The sequence below is a fragment of the Podarcis filfolensis genome (genome assembly GCF_964270895.1).
Source record: "Podarcis filfolensis genome assembly, chromosome: 11".
Taxonomy (NCBI): Eukaryota; Metazoa; Chordata; class Lepidosauria; order Squamata; family Lacertidae; genus Podarcis; species Podarcis filfolensis.
The window spans coordinates 14,693,014-14,717,468 of record NC_139613.1 but is presented as its reverse complement, the minus strand read 5'-3'; the positions used below and the strand labels follow the sequence as shown (position 1 = coordinate 14,717,468).

The 24,455-nt window shown below is 43.1% G+C and overlaps 1 protein-coding gene across 19 annotated transcripts in view; it reads right to left on the bottom strand.

The window, feature by feature from the left end:
- The window catches only part of NEDD4L (NEDD4 like E3 ubiquitin protein ligase), a 265,692-nt gene that overhangs the window by 132,635 nt on the left and 108,602 nt on the right, over positions 1-24,455 (bottom strand). For 16 of the 19 annotated variants that reach the window (XM_083575541.1, XM_083575542.1, XM_083575543.1 and 13 more), the window contains exons 3-4: positions 8,449-8,530; positions 6,986-7,024 (exon numbers count right to left, since the gene is read on the bottom strand). In XM_083575541.1, coding sequence (XP_083431667.1) covers positions 6,986-7,024; positions 8,449-8,530 — 121 coding nt within the window. Of the gene's footprint in view, positions 1-6,985; positions 7,025-8,448; positions 8,531-21,843; positions 22,004-24,455 lie in introns of those variants that run through there. The other 3 variants (XM_083575525.1, XM_083575533.1, XM_083575532.1) reach the window with 2 other exon arrangements.

The window sequence follows — 24,455 nt, the reverse complement described above, 5'->3', positions numbered from 1 at the left end:
AGTTGTGGCCAAAATTATGCCAAAAACCTTAAACAAAAATGTCTGTGTGGATTGTGATTTATTTAAGGGGTGGCTTGGGGACCTCGACACGCAAACAAATTTCTGGCGATCATATATCTAATCTCAACAGCAGAAAAACCAGCCTTTGAAAAACCTGCACACAGGGTTGCTATGCGAATGATTAGCATTAAGTTAGCCATGACTAATCCCACCCCCTGTCTTCACTCCAAGGTGGGGTAGGGACATGCAAGCAAAGCCGGCTGGTGAGCTTCTTTTAATGTCAGAAACGTTGATTTGATGAAGCCTGATTTAAAAGAAAAACAGCAGCATGCATATGTTGACGCAGACAACATAAAACCAGGCTGCAACGAGAGTCCCATGGTTAGACAGGGAACATCTCCCACACAAAGCATCAGATGCTGGCACTTCCCATTACTAACTGGGGCTGATGAGCTGAGAGTCCAACATTTGAAGGGTCAAAGGTTCCCCATCCCTGGTGTACTCCATGAAAGTTTGGAAGCAACCTTATAACGAGTGCTTCACCAAGCTCTGTATTTTCTATACTGGAAGGGCTGGGAGATATACCGTCCAAAATAAGTTTGAAGTCCACAAAGTGGAAGCAGTTTCATAATATTCGACACGGCAATATATCGCAATTCACAATGTGTGCATGTGCTATGTAAAAAAAATTGTAATTGCAATGTGGGAAAAACCGTGAAGCCCGGTCATTGCTCCTCTCATGATTCCTGCTGCCCCTGTTGCTCTGTTTACAACAGCTGTAACAATATGTTAAAGGTAAGGGTTGGAAACTGGGATAAGAAAGGAAAGTTTCCAGATGAGAGCTAGGAGGGTCCGGGGCTTTTTTTCAGCTGGAACTCACAGGAACTCAGTTCCGGCACCTCTCAGGTGGGCACCATTGCCATTACAGCGGACGCTCGGATTGCGAACGTGATCCGTGCGGGATGCACGTTCACAACCCACAGCGGTGCGTCTGCGCACGCTGCGATTCGGCGCTTCTGCGCATGCGCATAGCACGATTTAGCGCTTCTGTGCATGTGCAACCACCAAAACCCGGAAGTAACCCGTTCCAGTACTTCCGGGTTTCGGCAGTCCGTAACCCGAAAAAACACAACTTGAAGCATCTGTAACCTGAGGTATGGCTGTATAAGAGAACAAGCGAAGCATTCATGGTGAGTTCTGGCACCTATTTTTCTAGAAAAATAGCACAGGGAGGCTCCAACACTTTCTGAGTGAGACAAGGGTTAAGAGTTACCTCTGAGGGAGGATTTTGCATTTATTTTCTTTCTTTCTTTCTTTCTTTCTTTCTTTCTTTCTTTCTTTCTTTCTTTCTGTTTTTATTTAGATTAGTTTCTTTCATCTTGTTGTATTCTAAAAAAGCTCTAATAAAATCTTAAGGGGGGGAGACTCTCCTTCTTTAGACCCAGGCGAAAAACTGAGACAGCTCTGAATTCAGGGCTGATATATTTTTCCTCACCCAACCCAGCAACACTCGAGGTTTTTGAAACTGCAGTGATATTCAAAGCCGTAATTAACAGTTATTAACAGGACCAAAGGATTTGATTGTGCAAACTGAGCCACTGTGTCATCAGTAGAAAGTGTGACGTGGTGAATGCATGTTAATTCGGAATTAAGTCCTGCTCCGTCTAATATAACTTATTCCTAAATTAAGTGTGCATAAACTAAACATAAATAGGATAGTGTGCTTAGGATTTCAGCATTAGAAACCTGAAGTATAACATGACCAGACGTAAGTTCTGGTAGAAAGATTCCTATGTATTAAACTTTGTTGTGACTGGAATGGAAAAAGCCGGGACCAGACATGTGGGGTTCAGTGCCAAGACAATTCCCAGGGATTGTGCATTACTAATCAAAACAGACTTGGACCATTTCTTCCCACTCTTCCTTATAGAGAACACTGAAGAGATCAATGTGTCTGGGACAGCAAGGAAGACTGCAGAAACAAAATCGTCTCTATTTTCTCTGTTTAAGCATGCTATAAAAATCAACTTGAAAACCACTTATGATCTTTCCAAATTGAGAAACTGCTAAAAATATTGTTTCCAAAATGCTAACAAAAAAGTCCAACTGCGCAGACACTATTTGAAAAAGATACTACAGTTTTAACAATCTACAATGCCCCAGTGTTTACATGCAGCTGCTCCAAAAGATTAAATTTAAACTGCTGAAATATTACCTTGTCTCCCTTTCCCCTCTCTCTCTCTCTCTCTCTCTGCCTTTCTCTTTTTAAAGAAAGACATCCAAGAGTTTAGACAGCATTCTATAGTAACTGGTTAACAATACGAAAGTCCCACTCACTTGCAATATTAAATCTGAGAAATCATTTAAAATATTGTTTTCTACTTTCCCTTCATCTTGTTGAGTAAGCCAGCCTGGGGAAAGTATAATGCAAATGAGTGGTGGGTTTTTTTTCATGGATCATGTAAAATAAGTGTAAAACGATGCACCTTTAAAACAAATTATAAAAATGATCCTTAAAAATACAAACTGCTCTGCAGTTTCATTCATGATACAATTGCCTCTGTGGTATGGCTTTGGCCATCCGTAACTGTGAAATTAATCCTTTTTGCCTACATATTGTGCCACCTTATAGGATTAGGCTATAAAGACTGGTCCCTTAAAGCCAGTGTTTTGAAAATGAATTTCCAAAGTAGTAAAGATTAGAACTTGGAAATGCAAAATTTACCCATTGTATTTATAACACATGTACTGTTTGGGTGCTGATGTCCACTAATCACTTAATCTAATCCTGGCACCTACTGCTTAGTCCTTCCCCTCTTGCCTTTATTGACTAAAGCAACAAGTTGAACTGCTTCCATCATCCCAATCAGTCACTCTCCCCACTAAATGGATTGTCAAAGCTTCAGTGCTACCAACCCCTGGAAATAAAAAATAATAATTTTTTATTTATACCCCGCCTTTCCCAGTTCAGAAAACTGGGCTCAGGGCAGCTAACAACATATTTAAAACACTTAATTGTGAAAGAACAAAAAACAGCACAAAATACAGTGTAAAAGTGTGAATCACATTAAGTTCAAAGTTCTAAAATCCATTTGGGGGAAAATCCATCCAATAAACATTAGATGATCACCAGGGCTAGCTGGCTAGATTAGTCCTATTTGGGCTAGTAAGGAGGCCAGGGGAGAATTAGCTGTGGGATCCCAGAGCGGGTAATCTTCATTAAAGGGCGGGGGGGAAGAGAAGGGAAATAAAAGATCAGGCTAAATTCAAACTGAAAGCCAGGCGGAATAGCTCTGTCTTACAGGCCCTGCGGAAGGAGGTTAAATCCTGCAGGGCCCTGGTCTCATGGGACAGAGCATTCCACCAGGTCGGAGCCATCACTGAAAAGGCCCTGGCGGAGGATTATCTGACTTCCTTAGGGCCCGGGACCTCTAAACTATGATTATTCATGGACCTTAAGGTGCTCTGTGGGGCATACCAGGAGAGGCGGTTCCATAAATACAAGGGCCCTAAGCCACAAAGGGCTTTAAAGGTCAAAATCAGCACCTTAAACCTTACCCTATACTCCACCGGGAGCCAGTGCAACTGGTAAAGCACTGGGTGAATATGCTCCCATGGCAGAGACCCCATGAGGAGCCTCGCTGCAGCATTCTGCACCCGCTGGAGTTTCTGGGACAGTTTCAAGGGCAGCCTTAAAAGGGATGTGTGAGGGCGTAGCAGGTGAGTATCGGGACAGGTGAAACAGTAAAAGGTGGCTGGCCGCAATGCACTTGTAAAATGTGTATGGCAACAAAACTAAACTAAAAATAAACAAACCACCATCAGAAACCTCTTAAACTGGAGGAGATTGTCCATGCGGTCATGTTTGTGTAGAGGCTTTCTAGGATGGAATAAGCCAGAACAAGTGAAATACTGATAATATTTTTAAACAGAAGACAGCTAGTAAGTGCATGGAGTCACAAACTAATAAGAATCAAATATATATTCCAGCAGCAGACAGTACAGTTCTTCCAGGATAATGAACAAATTAATAGTCCCCAAAGGTACATCAAATGTCCAAGGATCAGCTATCACTAAAAAGTGTGCTGTGCTTGGAGCACCCTATTGCAATGTTTGGAGCACCCATCATCTCACGTTTGTAGGATATTGACTGTGGAAAGGCATTCTGCCTCCATTTCAGTGATCTTTGACAGTCACTTCACTCCTACCGTTCCTGTTTGTTATGTACTGAAGTTCTCACCCTGTGCCAGCAGGGGGATACTGTAGGTAGTTTTCACTCAGGTCCACATATGCAAATAAGGGATTGAAAGTGATGCTCAGTGATTGGATAGTTACAGAAAGTGTTACAGTTACGTTCTAGTGGAGCTCTATATAAGCAGGCTGGTTGAACCCTTCAGTTCAGTTCTGTTCTGGCCTGTGAATAAACAAGAGCTGTTGAAGAATCACTGTGTCGTCTGATATGTTCACCCACAACTTAACACTGTTCATGGAACATTAATTGATTCTTACTAGTTTGCGACTCTATGCACATATTATATGTCTTCTGTTTATGAATTTTGAAACAGTATAGTGTTATAAAAATATTGTCAGTATATTATTAGCCGATGTGTTGCTTGTTGTTCGGCGTGTTCTGTTTTGCAACACAGGGGATTTTTTTGGTGTAGAACAAATGAGATGGCAGAACATTTAAAACAAAACAAAAAAATGTGATAAAGTGCACTTGGTCAGAAAGATATGGGCTCAAATCCGACTTCTCCCTTGGACTCATCTGTGTAGCCTTGTACAGAACACTTCTGTGTCACAATGTACGTTACAATGGTGCTCTTCCAAGTTTGGGAGCGGGCCTGGGGCACATTTGCCAAAATTGTGGCCACAACTACACTAGGTCTTTAAAACTCTCTTGCCTCCTGTTTTGTTTAATGAGAACAAGGAAGTGGCATGAGTACAAGGCACTCTAATAAAGACGATGCACACCCAAATGCCAGGGGAGTTAATTAAATTTGCCTCAAGTCAAGTCCCAAATTAAATACCCAACATCTACAGACAGGAGTGCAGAAGACTCTGAGACTCAGGAGAGTCTCCTACCAGTCAGTGCAGACAGCACAGCAACAGATGGACCAAAGCTCTGACGCATAAGTTGGTCCCATGGTTTTGTGTGCTTGGTATCCCAATGGTACTGGTGTCATAATTTTGGACCTGGCAATATACTGTGAATTGTGATTGGTGGGGTGTGTGTGTGTGTGTGCGCCCGCACGCTATGCAAAAATCACAATGTGGGAAAAACTGGAGCCACCCAACGCCTCTACATAGATCCATCCTTATCTCAGACATGGTGATATATTAGTATATCACATTGTTTATCTGGTAATATAGCACGGTGTTGAAAACCAGATATGGCCCAGCCCTACTGTTCACATCTAAATAGTTCCTTATTTCAGACATCGTGATGTAATGGTATATCACGATATTTAGCTGGTGATATATTGCGATGTTGAAAACCAGCCCCACTGGTAAAGTGGCTCATTTGTAAGAACCGATGGCTCTGCTCTAGGGTAAATCAGAGGTAAGAAAGAAAATTCATGTCTTCACTGGAAATAAATACCGGAAGCAGAGGAGAAATCTCAGACAGAAAGAGTGTAGACGATGATTGGCTAGCCCCTTACCAATGCCAGTAGCCAAACCTGCATGGAAAGGTGTGGCTAGCTAGTCAGCAACCCCACACTCTGACATTGCTGAAAGTAGAACTCCCTATCTCTAAAGGTAAAGGTAAAGGGACCCCTGACCATTAGGTCCAGTCGTGGACGACTCTGGGGTTTCGGCACTCATCTCGCTCTATAGGCCAAGGGAGCCAGCGTTTGTCCGCAGACAGCTTCTGGGTCGCGTGACCAGCATGATTAAGCCGCTTCTGGCAAACCAGAGCAGTGCATGGAAACGCCAGAGTGGTAGCTATTTATCTATTTGCACTTTGACGTGCTTTTGAACTGCTAGGTTGGCAGGAGCAGGGACCGAGCAACGGGAGCTCACCCCATCATGGGGATTCAAACCGCCGACCTTCTGATCAGCAAGCCCTAGGCTCTGTGGTTTAGACCACAGCGCCACCCGCATCCCTATCTCTACCGCTGCTAATTTCTGGTAGGTGGAGGAAGTCATCCTTTGCACTCCATCCCAACAAGGTTTCTTCAAGCAAATTCACCCACTGCCACTGAGCATGCTTGTGACACAACTGTACTGGGAGCAGGAAGTTATGGTACTAGGACTATGGATACAAGCTTGGATTGGGTTGAAAGCAGGGATTGGGAACCTATGGCTCTCAAGATGATAGACAGCAACTCCCGTCAACCCTAGACAACAAGGCCAAGAGGGATGATGGGAACTATATCCCAGTGCCTTCTGGGTAGCCTTGGCTTCTGCATCCCTATTTTCTAGTCTTCATCCAACGCAATAGATTAATTGCTCAGCTTCAATACTCTTGTCCCACAAAACCAGAATACTAGTCCAGCAATCTTCACTGTTTAAAAAGCTTGAACCTATCTATAAACAACCTGCAAATGAAACCCATTTCCTCTCCCCCACCCTCCAGCCTTTTTCATTCACAGCCCTTTGCTTCCTCTATATGTCTATTTGCCTCCATCTTTTCCCCTTGGCCTAAAATATCCTGTGAGTGGAAATAGGGATAACCACTAGTGTAGAACACCCTAAGTTGAACCACCTCGCAGGGATGTTGTGAAAAAGATAAAACAGGCTATAAAACACGTTGCAAATTAACAGTGCTATTGTATATTACAAAATCATTTCCAGAGAAGGCCATGTTTCATATTGACAGAAATGTTTTGTAAACGTTTGGTTTAGAATGTTTAAGAAAATGAGAGTTGCTTTGCTGGATCATTAGATTTTGGGCCATCTAATTCAACATTCCATTGCCAACAGCACAGAGCCAGCTGATCGCACAGGAAATACGCTTGTCATTTAAAAGCAGAACACTTACTCTAAAATAAAATTCTTCATTCCATTTCGGATTCAATGTCTGCAAGAAAAAAGGAGGAGGGGAAATCACATTTAGCAACACCAAATCTTAAAGAGCTTTAGAAAACGCTGAAGGTCTGACATTTCGCTGCAATTAAAACAAAAGTGACATTCTTTGTTAAGAATATCAGAAAGGAAAGTAAAAAAGAACTAGAGAGGGGGGGAAACATCATAGCAACAGCTTTCATCTGCAATAAAGACATTGTCGTCAAAAGGCTTCAAATTCATTTGCTGAGCAAACTTCGTGTGGGAGGGCATGTGAAGTGGGATGAGCCAGAAATAGACGTCAACTATAAATAGGAACTTCACAGTGGGAGGCAGATTGTTGATGACCTGGGCAGAGATGTCTTAATGAAGGCCGTTAAATATTTCATTATTAAAATACTTCAAAACGTTACTGGGGAGTGGGAGAGAGCGAGAGGATACATGGTCAGTGTTTGCAAGTAGAGGAGTAGATCTAGATCTCTGAAGCAGAATCGCTGGTAAAAATGCCAAATATAAATTTATGATCGGCACAGAAAACCACTTTTTGCACCAAGTATTTCAGATGATAACCTTTTAAAGTTGTGGCCAAAATCGATATTCATTCATTCATTCATTTTTTAAAAATGTATAAAAAGGTAAAGGAACCCCTGACCATTAGGTCCAGTCGTGACCGACTCTGGGGTTACGGCGCTCATCTCGCTTTACTGGCCGAGGGCGCTGGCGTACAGCTTCCGGGTCATGTGGCCAGCATGACTAAGCTGCTTCTGGCGAACCAGAGCAGTGCACGGAAATGCCGTTTACCTTCCCGCCAGAGTGGTACCTATTTATCTACTTGCACTTTGACGTGCTTTCGAACTGCTAGGTGGGCAGGAGCAGCGACCGAGCAATGGATCACGGGGATTCGAACCGCCGACCTTCTGATCGGCAAGTCCTAGGCTCTGTGGTTTAACCCACAGCGCCACCCGGCAACAAGTGGGAAAAACCCTTAAGCGAGCCCCTCAAGGTGGCTCATGAATGTGTGTATGTGTGTTATGCTATGCATTTTGTGACATGGGCATTACATAGGGATACTTTTCACAACTGTGATCTGGGCAGTGGAGTGGTGTAAGTGAAGAAAAGAGACAACAATTAACTATAACCTTGTTCACTGCCCCTGCTCAGGCTGCATAGAAAAAGCATTTGGGTTCCTGAAATTCATTCTGATTGTGCAGATGAAATATAACACATAGAATTCTGGTATTAGGATATGGTATTAGTGTGGGAAAACAATCACGATCCAAGGATTCCCAGGCATGCACCGCCAGGTGGTGGAGACGTCAGGCATCATCCTGGTACCCAGGTGTCATCACTTGGCCACAAGTAGCCGACAACCAGGTGCAAAATGTGCCTGGCTAATTTCGAACATTGTCCAACAGTTAAGGATATATTATCACCACTTACCTTTTTAATAGTTTTTGTCTGCACCAGGGCAAGTTCTCGGTTTTCATCTGCTACATACAATGAAAGTTTCACATACGGGTCACTGCAAAAGAAGAACTTGCCGTTAATGTTCCGAATCTCCAAAAAGAACACACGATGAAAGAAATTTCATTCAGTTTTATTTAAAATTTAACACACACACACACACACACACACACACACACACACACACACTTTATGCTAACTAATGATAGCCAACCATTTGTAAATAAGCCGTTATTGAAATAAAAAAGGTAGAAGGTAAAGGACCCCTGGACGGTTATATCCAGCCAAAGGAGACTTTGCAGTTGCGGTGCTCATTTAGCTTTCAGGCCAAGGGAGCCAGAGTTTGTCCACAGACAGCTTTCTGGGTCATGTGGCCAGCATGATTAAACTGCTTCTGGTGCAACAGAACACCGTGACGGAAACCAGAGCGCACAGAAACGCCGTTTACCTTCCCGCTGCAGCGGTACCTATTTATCTACTTGCACTGGCATGCTTTCGAACTGCTAGGTTGGCAGGAGCTGGGACAGAGCAATGGGAGCTCACTCCGTCGCAGGGATTCGAACCACCGATCTTCTGATTGGCAAGCCCAAGAGGCTCAGTGGTTTAGACCACAGAGCCACACGCATCCCTCATTATTGAAATATGTTTGCATCAGCTGCTATAGGATGCTGCAATTTGGCTTAGTGGGCTGGAATAATGCAGATACCTGAAATGAACTACATAAATGTTAAGTGTTTCCAATGAATGAGAATTCTTATCCATTCATTAGTGTCATTTCATTCATTAATTGTTGTTCTACACTACAATCTTACACATGCTCATGAAGGAATAATACCCACTGAACAAGTAGGGCTTGCTTCTGAGCAAACATTATGTGGAGTTATGATGCTATAAATTTAAATTCATCGGCACTAACAAATCTGCAAGCGTTTGAACAACATCAACACAACAGAAGGTCTCCCCAAGCATTTGCATTTTCTCCTAAACAGACGGACCACCTGTTGCTTGGTTCCAAAGAGGGGAAAAAACTTGTGAATTAATGTAACTGAAATGGTCAGCTACCCTCTAGTGGTTACACTTAACACAGTTAAAACACAGAAAGTGGCCATCCGCCATATGGCAGGTTGTTCTACAATAGTTATTTTCCACATTCATTTGAAAGAGAAAAAATGGGGGGGGGAGCTAAAAAAAGACGAAGCAAGCTCATCTTTTGAACAAAGTGAACAACTAACAAATCTAAACGTTGTGAAAAAAAGGCTGACGTGTGCACAAGAAGCTCAAACTACTGTGTAAAATCGTAGTAGTAATGAAAATTTTTAAACTGCTAGCACGTTAATTCAGGTTGTTAATTTCAAATGAAGATAATTTTTCTCTCCAATAATTGTTCTCAATGCTCACAAATGTCAAAATTATATAAATCTTTTTCTTTCTTAAGATGATGCACGTGAACGTAAGCAGGTACCCACTTAAATGGATTATAAAATACTGTAAGCCCTGATTATGTGTGAGCATATATGAATATACTGATTACTGATAACTGATTATATGAATAGCATAAGGGTAGCCCTTCTTCCTTGCCTCAAAGAAAGTATACACAAGAGAATTAAAAAATGTCATTCTGCTGCCTGAGTCCCAAGACATTTTGCTGCCTGAGTCAAATGATAAGATGGTGGCCCTTCTCAATTCCACATACAGGTGTAAACTGGTCTGGCAGTCAAAATCGTACATCAGCATTGGTGGTATGATAGCATCTTCCATTGTGCCCAAGGCAGCAGGCCAGGATAGGGGTCCCAGAAGGGGAATGATGGAGAGCTCAGGAGGAAAAGCCAGAGGCTGTTACTTTTGCCCTTGGGCATCTGCCGCCTGAGGCAGTTGCCTCAATCTGGCTAATGGTAGGACTGGCCCTCTGTCCACATAACAGAGGAATTTTTCATGCTATATTGCCACATCTAATATAGAGGGAAAGTCTTACATGAATAACTTGAAAAAGGGGGTGGGAGTGGGGAGAGAACATTTCCCCCCAAATGCCCATCCCTTTAGTATCACAGTCTCATATTGCTTTAAACAGATACACTAACTAGCAACTAAATATATATTGGAAATTGAACATTGGGGGAATATTAAACGATCGGTGAAATTATTAGTTTTGTGTGGGAAGAGGCATAACATATCCTGTCTACCACAACCATTTAATTAATCATTCACAGTTAACAGTAATCCTGTTTTTACTTCCTTCACAGTCATGTAAATCCGGAATTGTTTGTATTTAGTCATCAGAGGATCACAAAGCAAGCATTTAAGAAACCAATGGAACCACCTACCTGAATACACATACAAGTAAAATAAATAAAATTCGCATAAGCCCAAATACAAGCATAAACAAAATTTAAAATTCCAACTCTCCAGCGAGACACAGTATTCTTCCTTAAAACATATATATTCTCCAATTGCCACACAGAGAAAACGCAAAAGTTGCATATTTTGTCCAAACAGTAAATAAGATCCAAGGATCCCCAGGCATGAACCTCCAGATGGTGGAGGTGTCGAGCGCCTTCACTTGGTTGCGCGTGGCCAACAGCCAGGTGCAAAATGCGGCCGACTAATTTTGAACCCTGGGAGCCTCCCATCACTCCTCTTTGTCCAGCCAGTCCCCAACAACTGTCTACTATTAGTAGTATTAAATCAATTTATATACAATTAAGTTATATAATTTAAATTAGTTTCTATGTGGTTTCTAAATTTAAAAGCTAATTGCACAAGCATTAACATGCATACTAAAACAATCCCATTTAAATACATACCTGTGTGTATGTACACACACAGACATACACATGATTCATCACCAATATTATATCGTAAAGGTAAAGGGTCCCCTGACCATTAGGTCCAGTCTTGACCGACTCTGGGGTTGCGGCACTCATCTCGCTTTATTGGCCGAGGGAGCCGGCGTACAACTTCCAGGTCATGTGGCCAGCATGACTAAGCCGCTTCTGGCGAACCAGAGCAGTGCACGGAAACGCTGTTTACCTTCCCGCTGGAGCAGTACCTATTTATCTACTTGCACTTTAACGTGCTTACGAACTGCTAGGTTGGCAGGAGCAGGGACCGAGCAACGGGGGCTCACCCTGTCGCAGGGATTCGAACCGCCGACCTTCTGATCAACAAGTCCTAGGCTCTGTGGTTTAACCCACAGCGCCACCCGCATCCCCCATTATATCTTCCACCTGTTTAAATCAACCGTCTTGACAGAGGGACATACAGCTTTATGAACATAGATGGTTCCACTGTATGAGCAGGAACTCAAGATTGCCATGCCAAAGGGACTGCCCACATGAAGCTGCAAGCACACAGAACCTTCTGTTGAACATGCAGACGTCAGATGTGGAACAATCCCACTGCCACCTACACAAGTTGAAACTCAGCGAGTGGAGAAGGTGAGTCTACGTCCTAATAACTAATCAAAGCAGACAATGTTGCCTGGAGAAATGGAGGACTCAAAAGTCCTAGAAAAGAGAAGATACTTGAAATATGTTTCTCTCCCCACAATGAACACAGCACAGCAAATGCAGTTTGTGTTGGATTACACAAACGTGTACACCATCACCTGGAGGTGTTTTTTTCAATACTTAGTTGCGCCTGTTGCCTAAGACTCTGCCTCGATGGTGAGAGTGTCCTACATTCCACCATTAACACATGCAAATCTTACAGGTCAGATTAGTACAACCATTTCTCAACGGAAGCATGAACTGGTCTACTTCTTCTCTCTCTAAAATAGTTAGTACTTACATAAAGTTGTTTCCAAGAGCCAGAACTTTGATCTGAGACATAACTGCCATCTGACAAGGACTCTGCCCTGTCAGGAATGCGTGCAGGAGTCAGGCTCCGTGACCAGTAGGACTTTGCAGGACTGGGGCCTTCCTAAGTTTGTTCTGAAGAGGCAAGGCCTCACAGGTGAGGCCAATTGGTAACTCACAGCACCTGGTGACAAGAGCTGGGAAGGGATATAAGGTCAACATTTCCCTTCGGCTCTTTGCCACAGCAACACGTTCCCTGCCTTGATGCATTTGACTCCTTGACTCCTTGCTTCTTGATCCTCGGACCCCTGACTTCGTGACTCCTTGCTTCCTGACCCTCAGACTCTTGGCTTCCTGACTCCTGGCTTCTGGACTCCCGTTCCTGCTTCCACCCTGCCATCTTGCCCCCGGTCCCGACGTCCCTAGCCGGGACTTCGATCGCCCATGAACCGGACCGGGACACACCCTCACAAGGGTTGATATTTTAGGCCAGGCATAGGCAAACTCCGGCCCTCCAGATGTTTGGGACTACAAATCCCATCATCTCTAGCTAACAGGACCAGTGGTCAGGGGTGGTGGGAATTGTAGTCTCAAACATCTGGAGGGCCGGAGGTTGCCTATGCCTGCTTTAAGCAAATCATCACCACATCAGTGTTCATCACCGCATCAGTGTGCTGCAGAGCAACCAGTCAAACTGAACCATCTGGCAATCTCAGTGGCTATCTTTTTTCTTTTTTTTTAAAAAAAAGGAGAGCCTGGAGAGAGCAAAAGGTGCTGCCTCTCTTACTCCAACAGGGGTCAGCTAACTTTTTCAGCAGGGGGCCGGTCCACTGTCCCTCAGACCTTGTGGGGGGCCGGACTATATTTTTTTGGGGAAATGAACGAATTCCTATGCCCCACAAATAACCCAGAGATGCATTTTAAATAATAGCACACATTTATGTAAAAACACACTGATTCTCGGACCGTCCGTGGGCCGGATTCAGAAGGCAATTGGGCCAGATCCGGCCCCCGGGCCTTAGTTTGCCTACCCATGCTTCAAGATATACCTTTAGATTCCTTTAGCTTTTCATAGACCCAAGGAAACTCAAGATACAAAAATACAACAGCAAGCAACTATGTGCAATTTCACAGCTCCCACAAGAAATACACACACAACAACAACAACAACATTGGGATGAATTACAGTCTAGGTATTTTACCTTCCTGATGCTGTAAAGTGATTACTTATTTTATAGTCGTATTTATTAGTTCGTTTTGTATTTTATGTTTTTGCTACGATATTATAACTACCGCCACTGCCACTTAAATCTGTTACCCACCCTTCTTCACCAACAGATACCAGAGCAGGTTACAACGATTTCAAATTCAGTTATTAAAACAGTCGAAACAAATCCGATTCTCAGGAATAGGGCGTGTCTTAAAAACACAAGCATCTTGGATGCCAAGGGCCAAGATGGTGACTGTATATTAGTCAGTAACAACATGGTGAGAAGCAGATTAGCAGTCTTTGCGTGGGAAACAGGCTATCAAGGCAGTGATGGACATCAACATTGCAATTTTTTTTCTCAGTAGGCAGAAAACCTGATTTATCTGAAGGGGGCTACTTCTGAGAAAAACATACTGAAACCAGCCAATTGTGTTTTAATAGTAAAAGCAGCACACTTAAAGAGTGAATGAAATTAGGAGGACACTAAATTGCTTTAACAAACATACCCTCCCCATGCCTTCTACCTGTCTGTTGATGACCCTGACTGAAAGGCAATATTCATTCTGCACTTATCAGAAATAGATCTTTTAGCTCAGCGGCCCCTAGACTAGAGCATTCTATTGACCTCAGGCAAACATCTTTGCTAAACCGTTTTTAGCACCTGCTGTTGTTGGTTTTTTTAATGTTTGTTTCTGCAAGCCTACCCATATTTGTGTTTTAATCTGCAATTTTATTTTAACTGCTGATTTCAATTACATTTTGAATTTTTAAACATTTCCTAACTTCAATGTTTATTGGGATTATTAAGGTATATTTTACGATTTTATTTTATTTTTTGTGCAAACAGTTGTTATTTAAATTTTGTTGCATAAATAAAACAAAGCAAAAATTGCACAAGGGGGCCTAGGCAGTGGGATTTCCAAGGTGGCTCTGCATATGGCAATACAGCCTCTCACGTGGTACCAATGGACTCCTCCCAGTTGCACTTATTTCTCCAGATCTTTGTTTTCTCCCTAAATCTTGGACTCTGCTTCTGACATCTTGCCTGCCCCTGCTCCACATGTCTCTGCCTGGCCCACCTGAGATCTTATTCCACCTGGTTCCATCACTGGGGAAGATGACATAGTGAAACCCTCTCTATCAGCTTGTCTGGGACCAACTCCCATGAGACCCCTCTCTTCTCAGATCTCCTTCCATCACAGGATGTCCCATCTGTTCAGTATGTGCCTTTATTATGCAAGTGATTCCCGTACTTTCTCCCCTGCAGACCATCTGAAAATCACCCAAGGGTCTTGAACAACCACCAGGGAGCATTATCTGGTGTTTTCATTATGTATCCTTCTTCTTTTTGAATTGTTTTATTTATACTTTTCAAGTTTATACATTTCACTAATTTTACAATCATTTTGACATTTCAAAACTTGACTTGCTTCCCCCTCTTTCTGCGCTTCCTTATTCATCTTCTTTAAATATATACTCTTACGAAACTGCAGGTTATTAGAATAATCCTGCCAATGTTTTTATCTGTTTATAATTTATCTGTAAATACAGTGGTACCTCGGGTTACATACGCTTCAGGTTACAGACTCCGCTAACCCAGAAATAATACCTTGGGTTAAGAACTTTGCTTCAGGATGAGAACAGAAATTGTGCTCTGGCGGCACGGTAGAAGCGGGAGGCCCCATTAGCTAAAGTGGTACTTCAGGTTAAGAACAGTTTCAGGTTAAGAACAAACCTCCGGAACGAATTAAGTACTTAACCCGAGGTACCACTGTAGTCAATAAACCATTTCCATTCTTTTATTCTAAAAAATGGCTATCTTGATTTCTTATACAGTGGTACCTCTGGTTACGTACTTAATTCATTCGGGAGGTCTGTTCTTAACCTGAAACTGTTCTTAACCTGAAGCACCACTTTAGCTAATGGGGCCCCCCACGGCTGCTGTGCGATTTCTGTTCTCATCCTGAAGCAAAGTTCTTAACCCAAGGTATTATTTCTGGGTTAGCGGAGTCTGTAATCTGAAGCGTATGTAACCTGAAGCGTATGTAACCCGAGGTACCACTGTACTTCCGTTAAGTTTCGCCATTTCTGCACAATCCATAATTTTTTTTATCCATTCTTCCTTTGCTGGGACTTCTGCTTCTTTCCATTTGGGGGCAAGTAACATTCTTGCCACTGTAGTAATAAGTTTCTATACAGTTTAGATAGTTCTGTCCCTATAATTCCCTGTAATTCCCAAAAGAAAAGCTTCTGGGGTTGTTGTTGTTGTTGTTTTTTTTTACAAACATTATTTCAAACATTATATATCTTTAAGCGCCAGGCGAAAACATTCCTCTTCAGCCAGGCCTTTGACTGATTAACATTCCACAGCCTTTTAAATGTGTTTGTGGGAGGGAGGGGTTGTTTTGTTTTGTTTATATTTATTTTGTGCTTTTATCCTGTATGTTTATCTTGTGAACCACACTGTCATCCTCAGATGCAGGGAGGTATATAAATTTGTTGTTCTTGTTGTTGTTGTTATGCCTGTTGTTTCACGATGAATTCTATTTTTGTTGCAGATTTTGCTTCTTATATATCGAATTCAAATGTTGATGCACTAACAAGCAATACGAGGAACGTGAGAAGCAATAAAAATACAATAAGAAATCAATATGGATATTTAATATGATGGAGGCACCATCTTCCCTCTGCAACCACCCAAATAAAGCTCACAGACCACTAGCGATCTTTGACCACAGTTCGGCAACACCAGAGGCAGCAAACTCAAATTTGCACCTATCCCTCCCCAGCCCATTTTCCCCTCCTTTCTTACTGTGGCCCTTAGGCTGTAACCTATTGTTAAGATGCAATTCCTACTGAGTGCCTATACTGAAAGGAGGATCATGAATATAGTAAATACGTATAATTACCAGTAGACCTCTTCCTTTTCTGTTGAGCCAGGAGAAATGGAATGAGGCTCAGCTGACTGCAGCCTGGAGTCTTGATTCTGGCTTGGTTGCCTACAGATTATATCTTGCAATGCCTCACCCTGGCATTTTTCCTGGAGACTACCTCTGGGGCTGTCCCACCTGCATGACCCTGATATGAGTCAAGCAGTGATGAAACAAATCCAGGACTTATCTAGTTCACCAAGATGTGACCTTTGGACTAACTGAGGGCAGTACTTGCCAAACTACATGTTTCATTTATTTAATGTAATTTGCATGCACCTTAAACATCTTTGCATAGACATTAATATTATCATTAACAGCCAGAGGTTAAAAACAAAATTGACCTAAAAAGCTCATAATATAAATAAAACCGTAAGTTGTGAATGATGATAATATATCTGTTGTTGTTATTTTAATGTATATTTCACTTTTCCTCTGAAAAGGAGACCAGGGTACCAAACATACAAGCAAGTGAACATCTGAAAACAGATCCTGTGCAAAGGCAGACCGGGAAAATAGTATTTAACAAGAGGAACTGCCAAAAGATAAGTGCTTCCTCACAAAAAGTTTGGTTCTCATGTTGCGCAGAATGACTTCATGATAAGTTTATTTTTTATATGACCACACACTAATCCAAAAACTAACTTCAAGTTCCACCTGACACTTGCACCTGACGCCCAACATCTTCACATTTCTCTCCTATTTCACTTTCAATCTACAGTAACTGGCCCTGCAACAATCTGGGATTCTTAATCCCACGGTTTTCTATTTATGTATTCAATAGATTTATAAACCATATTTGCAATCAACCAATCAACCAACAATCACTACCAACAGCATAGTGATGACACTATTATTTGCTAAATCCTGGGTGTAACTCTTTTAACATGTGAAACCGTAAGTGCTTGCGTGGACATATACACACTGTCTTGGTATGCCATGTTCCTCTAGGCCCACCCCATTCTGAGAAATAATGGCTACATGGAGACATCTCCCAACTTCCAAAACATACTTTGAAGGATCATGAATAAGATCCCGCTGGCAGTTTCATCCTCCTTGATAGGACACTTCCTTGTTTGTCAAAACCATCCGCAGCAAGGTCCAAACCAGAACGATCCTGAATTGCAATACTGGCTTGGAAGGAGCTATTCAGGTCACAGTTTGTTGGTCCGGACATCACTGTAAACTGGGGTTTGACAAATGAAGTGTGCTGCTAAGCAAGAGGAAAAAGCAAACACACCCACCCATCCAGGTCCCGTCTGCATATCTTGGTTACTCCATAAACCACAAACATGTCAGCAACTCCTTCTTCAAGCTGAGAGCAACAAGCTACAAGCCTGAAAGGTGTACAATAGCTAAGAGTGTGGGGACTAGGACGTGTGAGACCCGGGTTCAAATCCCTCATTTGGTCATCAAACAGACTGGGGCTGGTCACTGTCTCTTGGAATAAGGTACTTCATTGGGTTTGTTGTGAGGATGAAACGAGGAGGGGCAAAACCACCTGCATCACCTTCAACTCCCTGGAGGAAAGGTGGAATATAAATGCAATAATGTAAAGGTAAAAGACCCCTGGACAGTTAAGTCCAGTCAAAGGCAACTTTCCTCCTTGGAGGAAAGGTGGAATATACAGTGGTACCTCGGGTTATATACGCTTCAGGTTACAGACGCTTCAGGTTACAGATTCTACTAACCCAGAAATAGTACATCAGGTTAAGAACTTTGCTTCAGGGTGAGAACAGAAATCGTGCTCCAGCAGCGCGGTAGCAGCGGGAGGCCCCATTAGCTAAAGTGGTACCTCAGGTTAAGAACAGTTTCAGGTTAAGAACGGATCTCCGGAACGAATTAAGTTCTTAACCAGAGGTACCACTGTAAATGCAATAAGGTAAAGGTAAAGGACCCCTGGATGGTTAACAACCAGTTATTCAACTTGAATGACGGTAGATGCAGTTGTGCCCATTTCTGCGACTGTGCATAGTTTGTTGCCGATCAGCGTTTTGCGGGAGGAAATACAAAACATCTTGCCAGTAGAGCATGAGACTCTTAACCTCAGCGTTTTGGGTTCAAGCCCCACGTTGGGCAAAATATTCCTGCATTGCCAGGGGTTGGACTAGAGGACCCTCAGGGTCCCTTAGAACCCTACAATTCTATTGTTCTATGGTTCCATTATTGGGGAATGGCTTCTGAACATTTTTAAGTGAGTAACTCCGAGTCAACAAGGAGATCAGGAATAATTAATATGGACATAATATTTGAAAAAGGAATGATGGAACCATTGATTAAAACCTCACACAGGAAGAAGAAAGGAGAACTTAATTTGCAAATCTACAAATCACTATATGTATTAATGTGAATTGAAGTTAATCATTGTAGCTGTGGCATAAGGGGTTTTATCAAGAATGGGTTGTATTTGGTTTGCGCAACAGTCTAGAGGCAGAATTAAAGGGAAGCAGATCTTGAAAAGCATGTTGAAAGCCACACAAAATTTATAATTGGCTACGTAATTTATTTGTATTTGAATTGGTGCTGCTATGTGGTATTAATATAATATGGCACATACTGGATTTTTGTAACTGAAAATTAATAAAAATTATTTAATTTTTTTAAAAAAAGTGTGCAGATAGTTATTTTTTTAAAAAATTAATGCAATTTAGAAACCTTTTGATTTAAAAAAACAAAAACAAAGTGTTTGCAACAATATAAAAAAACTATTACCAGTAAAAAAACCTAATATATATATATATTTATGTACACACACACACACACACACACACACACACCAGCCCTCATCATAATATCTCAGGACGGTTCACAGCAATCCAATATAAGCAATCCGAAAGAATTAAAATCAACTATAGCTAAAAAGAGATAAAACACATGTAACTTCTGCACGTCTGGGCAGGCTTGCCTAAACAAGAGTGTTTTAAGCAGGTGCCAGAAAGAGCATAGTGAAGGTGCCCCTGCCTGGTGTCAAGTGGCAGGGAGTTCCAAAGTTTCCTTCAAGTGTGGAACAAGTATTACGTGGCAAATGTAAAGAGTGCCAGTTCCGCAGATCGAATTGGTCGAGTGGGCACCTGGAGTAAGGAGATGGCACAAGTAAAGTGGTTCTAAGCTGTTCAGGGTTTTATATACTAGATAGATAGATAGATAATATACTGCAGTATATATGCTTATATACCACATCAGTATTGGCATACCGCAGGTAATCCATACTGGCTTCCAAGTGCAGAAAACACTTCACAAGGTCCCAAATTAGGACTACATCTTAAGTCTGCTTTAAGCACTCACTACAGCAAAGGCTGTATGTTCCTGGACTCATATAAACTAGAAGAATGGTAATAGGCAGCAAGGCCAAAAACCTACCTTCATTTTAGTGGTAGAGTCTAAACTAGGATCTGCACTATCTAGCAGGAAAGACCTTGGGGCAATAGTAGGAAGCTCAGTGACAATGTCAGGCAGGCTGCCACAGTAAGTAAGTAAGTAAGTAAGTAAGTAAGTAAGTAAATTGGGTCCTCCCCTAAAGAGGGCATGTATTGCGGTGAGACCTGTAAAACCGACACCCTGTGTTGTGGGTGGGTACGACTGGTCAGCCACAATACCCGATTGGTGGGTCCCTCGAAGCTGGATACAATCTGGCCAATGGGACGCAGTCCAAACGGTTCAAGGGACCTATCTATGCCCATGCACGTAACCCAGAGCTTCCTCTTTCGGTGCATGCATTCGAAACACCCGCCCACCTCTCCCTACTTTTAGGGCTGTGCTCTTGACCTTGCTATGTCGTCGTGTCTCGTCTGTCATTGGGACAGGGGCACGGCAGGAATTTCCCCACTTGGCTGATTGGCTGTTGCCATTTGGGTTTCGCCTGCCACGTATCAAATCGTCACAACTTGTAAGGTTGCGGATAGGCTCTGGTTCAGGTGATAGGGATGGGAGAATGCTCTCGCCATCCCTATGTGAAGGGTATTCCATTAAAGGAATCCAGGGACTCGATGGTTTGGTCAACCCTGTGAGGGGGTTCTGCCCGTGCCTGAGTCCAGGGAGACATTTGGGTGGCGGAGTTAGCCCGTTCCCGGCTTTCTGCTTATGCAGGTGTTCACCCTTGGCTGACCTATGCTGGAACCCTGGGTCAGCGCTACCTGCATGGCAGAGAGCTAGTCGAACCAGAGCCTATGCAACCAGTCACTTTCTGTCATCAATAAAGTTGTGGCCTAAATTCTGCCAAAAACCAAAACCAAAATTTTGAGTCATGTGTGAAATTTTTTTTTGGGGGGGGGGAGGTTTCTGGGTCTGAACACGCAAATGAAAGGTACCGGTACTCCATTTACTCAAATCTAATGCACACTTTTTTTGGCCCAATTATGCTGCGAAAATTAGATTCGATGGCACATTTACATTCACCAGTAAATAGTTTTCTGGGGTTTCAAGGTTCTGAAAATTGAGGTGTGCATTACATTTGATGGCACGTTATACTCTGAATAAACACGGTTAAATCCAATGTTCTCGACTACGAGGGAAAGAAAACAAAGCAAGCACCTTAAGGACATTTAAAAGAGATCTAAAGCCACAGATGCAGTCAGAATACTGTGTACAGGGATATTACAGACAATCTGGAAAAGGTAGATAAGGTCAATTAGGAGTGATCAGAGGATCAAAACTTCCTTTTAAAGCCTTCCTAGTTTAGAGGCCTCAAGGGGGCGGGGGGTGAAGAGCAGAGGGAAAATAAAAACCTTGTAAAAAAATAAATCTCATTACTGGAACCCAATGTCATCCAATGACACTGGCAGGTAGTAGATTTCAGGGGGAAACCAAGGGAAGAATGATGCAATGCCACTCGCAATATTATGTGGAGCTGTTTGAATTAAACAACACTAAAAAATAAAATAAAGGCAGGGGTCTAATAAAGGATAGGGCCTGCCAGTGGAAAGCGGCAACATCAGAATAACCCTAATTAAGGATTAGCAGGTGCTTAAAATGACGTCATGGGAGTGAGGTGCTTCTACCTACACCCAACACTGAGCTTCCCAGGGATTAAATTCTTACACGAGATTTTTCCCCCCAAGGGGAAATGAAAGAATAAATCGACAGCCAGTACCTAACATCTCTGTAGTAACTCCCTTAAAAATAAATAAACCTGGAAGCTTCAGATGCAACACAAGTGACGGCCCGCCCCCATTCCCTGGCTTCTACAGCTGTCGTAAGGCCTGACTACATTTATATATATTTATTCGTATTAAGCTCTAAGTACAGATCAAAATAAGAAAAGCACTGTGGTGAAAATTGGGGGGGGGGGGAGAGAGAGGCACACATCTGATTCGGCAGCAGAATCTTAGCAACGGGCCTGTCGCGGCAAAGGTGGAGGCAATCGCATGAAAAGAAAAAACCCAAAAGACAAATTCTCTAACAGGAGGAAAGAGATCACAAGGGTTTCTTTTGTCCTTACCTTCCTCTTCACACACGGCAGACAGGCGACAGGGATAAAATTTGGATTCTGGAGCCCTGGATCTCCACTTCCTCTTCCAAAGCAACTTCTTTCTGCATATGTATTTATCCCTCTTTCCCCCTTTAGGTTCTGGAAAGCGAAGGCACACCTCTCCACCGCCACCACCCCCCTCTTAGAAATCTTGCTCTCACGCTGCTAAGCTGGAACTCAGGGAGCTGCGAGCTATAATGATGACTCACAGGGAAGACAGCAAACCTTGTCTGTATGACAAGGGAGCTTTGAATACACACACACACAAGACTCCACCTAGGCTGCTTTCCACCACCGTTCCAAGGTACAGTTCTGATTTTTCAAACAAATTCCCTTCCATTTCCCTGCCTGCTTCAGAAACGGAAGACAGGAAAGGGACCAGGTGAAAAGCAAAAGCGCTTGGCATTTTAAGAGCTCCTCTTGTGTGCTTAAAGTGCTTTATGTGTCAGGAGGCAGTGTGGTGTAGTGGTTGGAGCGCCGGACCAGGACTTGACTGGGTTCAAATCCTACTCTGGCGTGGCGCTCACTCTCTCAGCCTAACTTGTCTCTCAGGGTTGCTGCAAGGATATAATTGGAAAGGGGTGGACCGTGTGCGCCACCCTCAAAACGTCATAAATAAAACAATTACCCCTATCACAATCCCCACAGGGACTCTGAAAGGCAGAGAATTATTTCCCTTGCGTTGGGAAGGGGGGGTGTTTTGTTTGCGACATCGAGAGAATAAGACCTGCCTAAATCCACTCAGCGAAATCAGAGGCAAGGCTGAAGCTATAGAACAAGTACAGGGAACCTTTGGTCTTCCAGGTGGTGTTGAACTACAACTCCCATCGTCCATGGCCACGCTTGCTGGGGCTTATGGGAGTTGTAGTTCAGCAACAGTTGGAGGGCCAAGGGTTCCCTGCACCTAATATAGAACCCAGAATCATCGAGTTCAGTGCTGTCTACAGTAACTGGCGGTGGCCATCTTGAGTTTCAAACAGGAAACATTCCCATCCCTACTACCCGCAGATGCCGGGAATTGAACCTGAGCCCTTCTATATCCAAGGCGGTTGCTCTGCCACTGAGCTACGGCCTTTCCCTGGATGACTGCCGATAGCTCAGTCAGTAGAGCATGAGACTCTTAATCTCAGGGTTATGGGTTCGAACCCTGCTTTGGGCAAAAGATTCCTGCATTGCAGAGGCTTCATCCAACTTTATGATTCTGTGAGAAACATGCTTGCTTCTCACAAGGGCTGGGGTCACCAGTGTCAGTGGCACGGGTTTAGCTCCTGTTCCAGTGGAAACTGAAAACTTATTAAATTTTATTTTTATTTATTTATTGAATTTATATACAGCCTTACACCCGGAGGTCTCAGGGTGGTTCAGAGAGCAAAATCAAAATATAAAACCACAAAATACATAATTAAAATAAAACACAACAACGCAATAAACTCCCCCCCCCAAAGTAAAGCCACATTTTAAAAGGGCATGGGATGCCAATCAAATCAACCAAAGGCCTGGTTTAAAAAGAAATGTTTTTGCCTGGCACCTAAAGGTGTATAATGAAGGCGCCAGGCAAGCTTTTCTGGGGAGAGCATTCCACAGACGGGGAGCCACTGCAGAGAAGGCCCTGTTCTCATGTTTCCACCCTCTGGACCTCTTAAGGAAGTGGCACACAAAGGAGGGCATCAGAAGATGATCTCGGGGACCGAGTAGGTTCATATGGAAAGAGGCGGTCCTTGGGGAATTGCGGTCCTGAGCTGCTTTAGGTCAAAACCAGCACTTTGAATTGGGCCTGGAAACCCTGAGCTTCCCAGGAATTAAATTCTTACACGAGATTTTTCCCCCCAAGGGGAAATGAAAGAATAAATTGACAGCCAGTACCTAACATCTCTGTACCAGAGGTTTCAGGAATGGAGGGAAACGTGAATGCTTACAACGGGTCTTCCTCCACACCAAGTTTTCTTCAGCTTACAAAGATAAGATGCATGTTCCCCATGCAGCAGAGGAAGGCTGTTCTAGTGGGCATCTGAATGCAATGGTCCTTAAAGAGCCCGGTGGGATTTTTCTTCAAGTCACAATACTCCCAGAGTTTTCTATTATTAAGAGGCAACAGCTGTGTGCTGGAGGCAGAACCACAAAACACTGTGGGAGGAATTCAGCATAGTGCTAAGCAGGTGATTTCTTCAGTGTAAGCGTCTCTGCTTGCCTGATGGAATGATCTGCCCTCTCTGCCCCCCATGCGCTGTCCCGGTGATTCTCCTGACACACACACCCCAAACCTATTTTTTTTGGGGGGGCGCACTAGGGGAGAAGCCTCGTTGCACTAGCAGAAGACCTTGTGCAGCCTTCTGTTGGTGAGGCTTGTAAGCTGAATCTTGCTCAGTCCTTTCTGGAAACTCGCAAAGCCTTGCACATTAGCAGCAATAACAGAACCAGGCAGGAGGGAACAGAACCAAAAACATGCTTCTTTCTGGATGCTAGGCAATGCTGCAGTAGAGTATTAGTCAAAACACAGAAAGCCACAGCAGAATGCGGGGTGGAGAGAGAGAGAGAGAGAGAGAGAGAATATCTGTGAAATCCAATTACCAGAGATGTCAGCT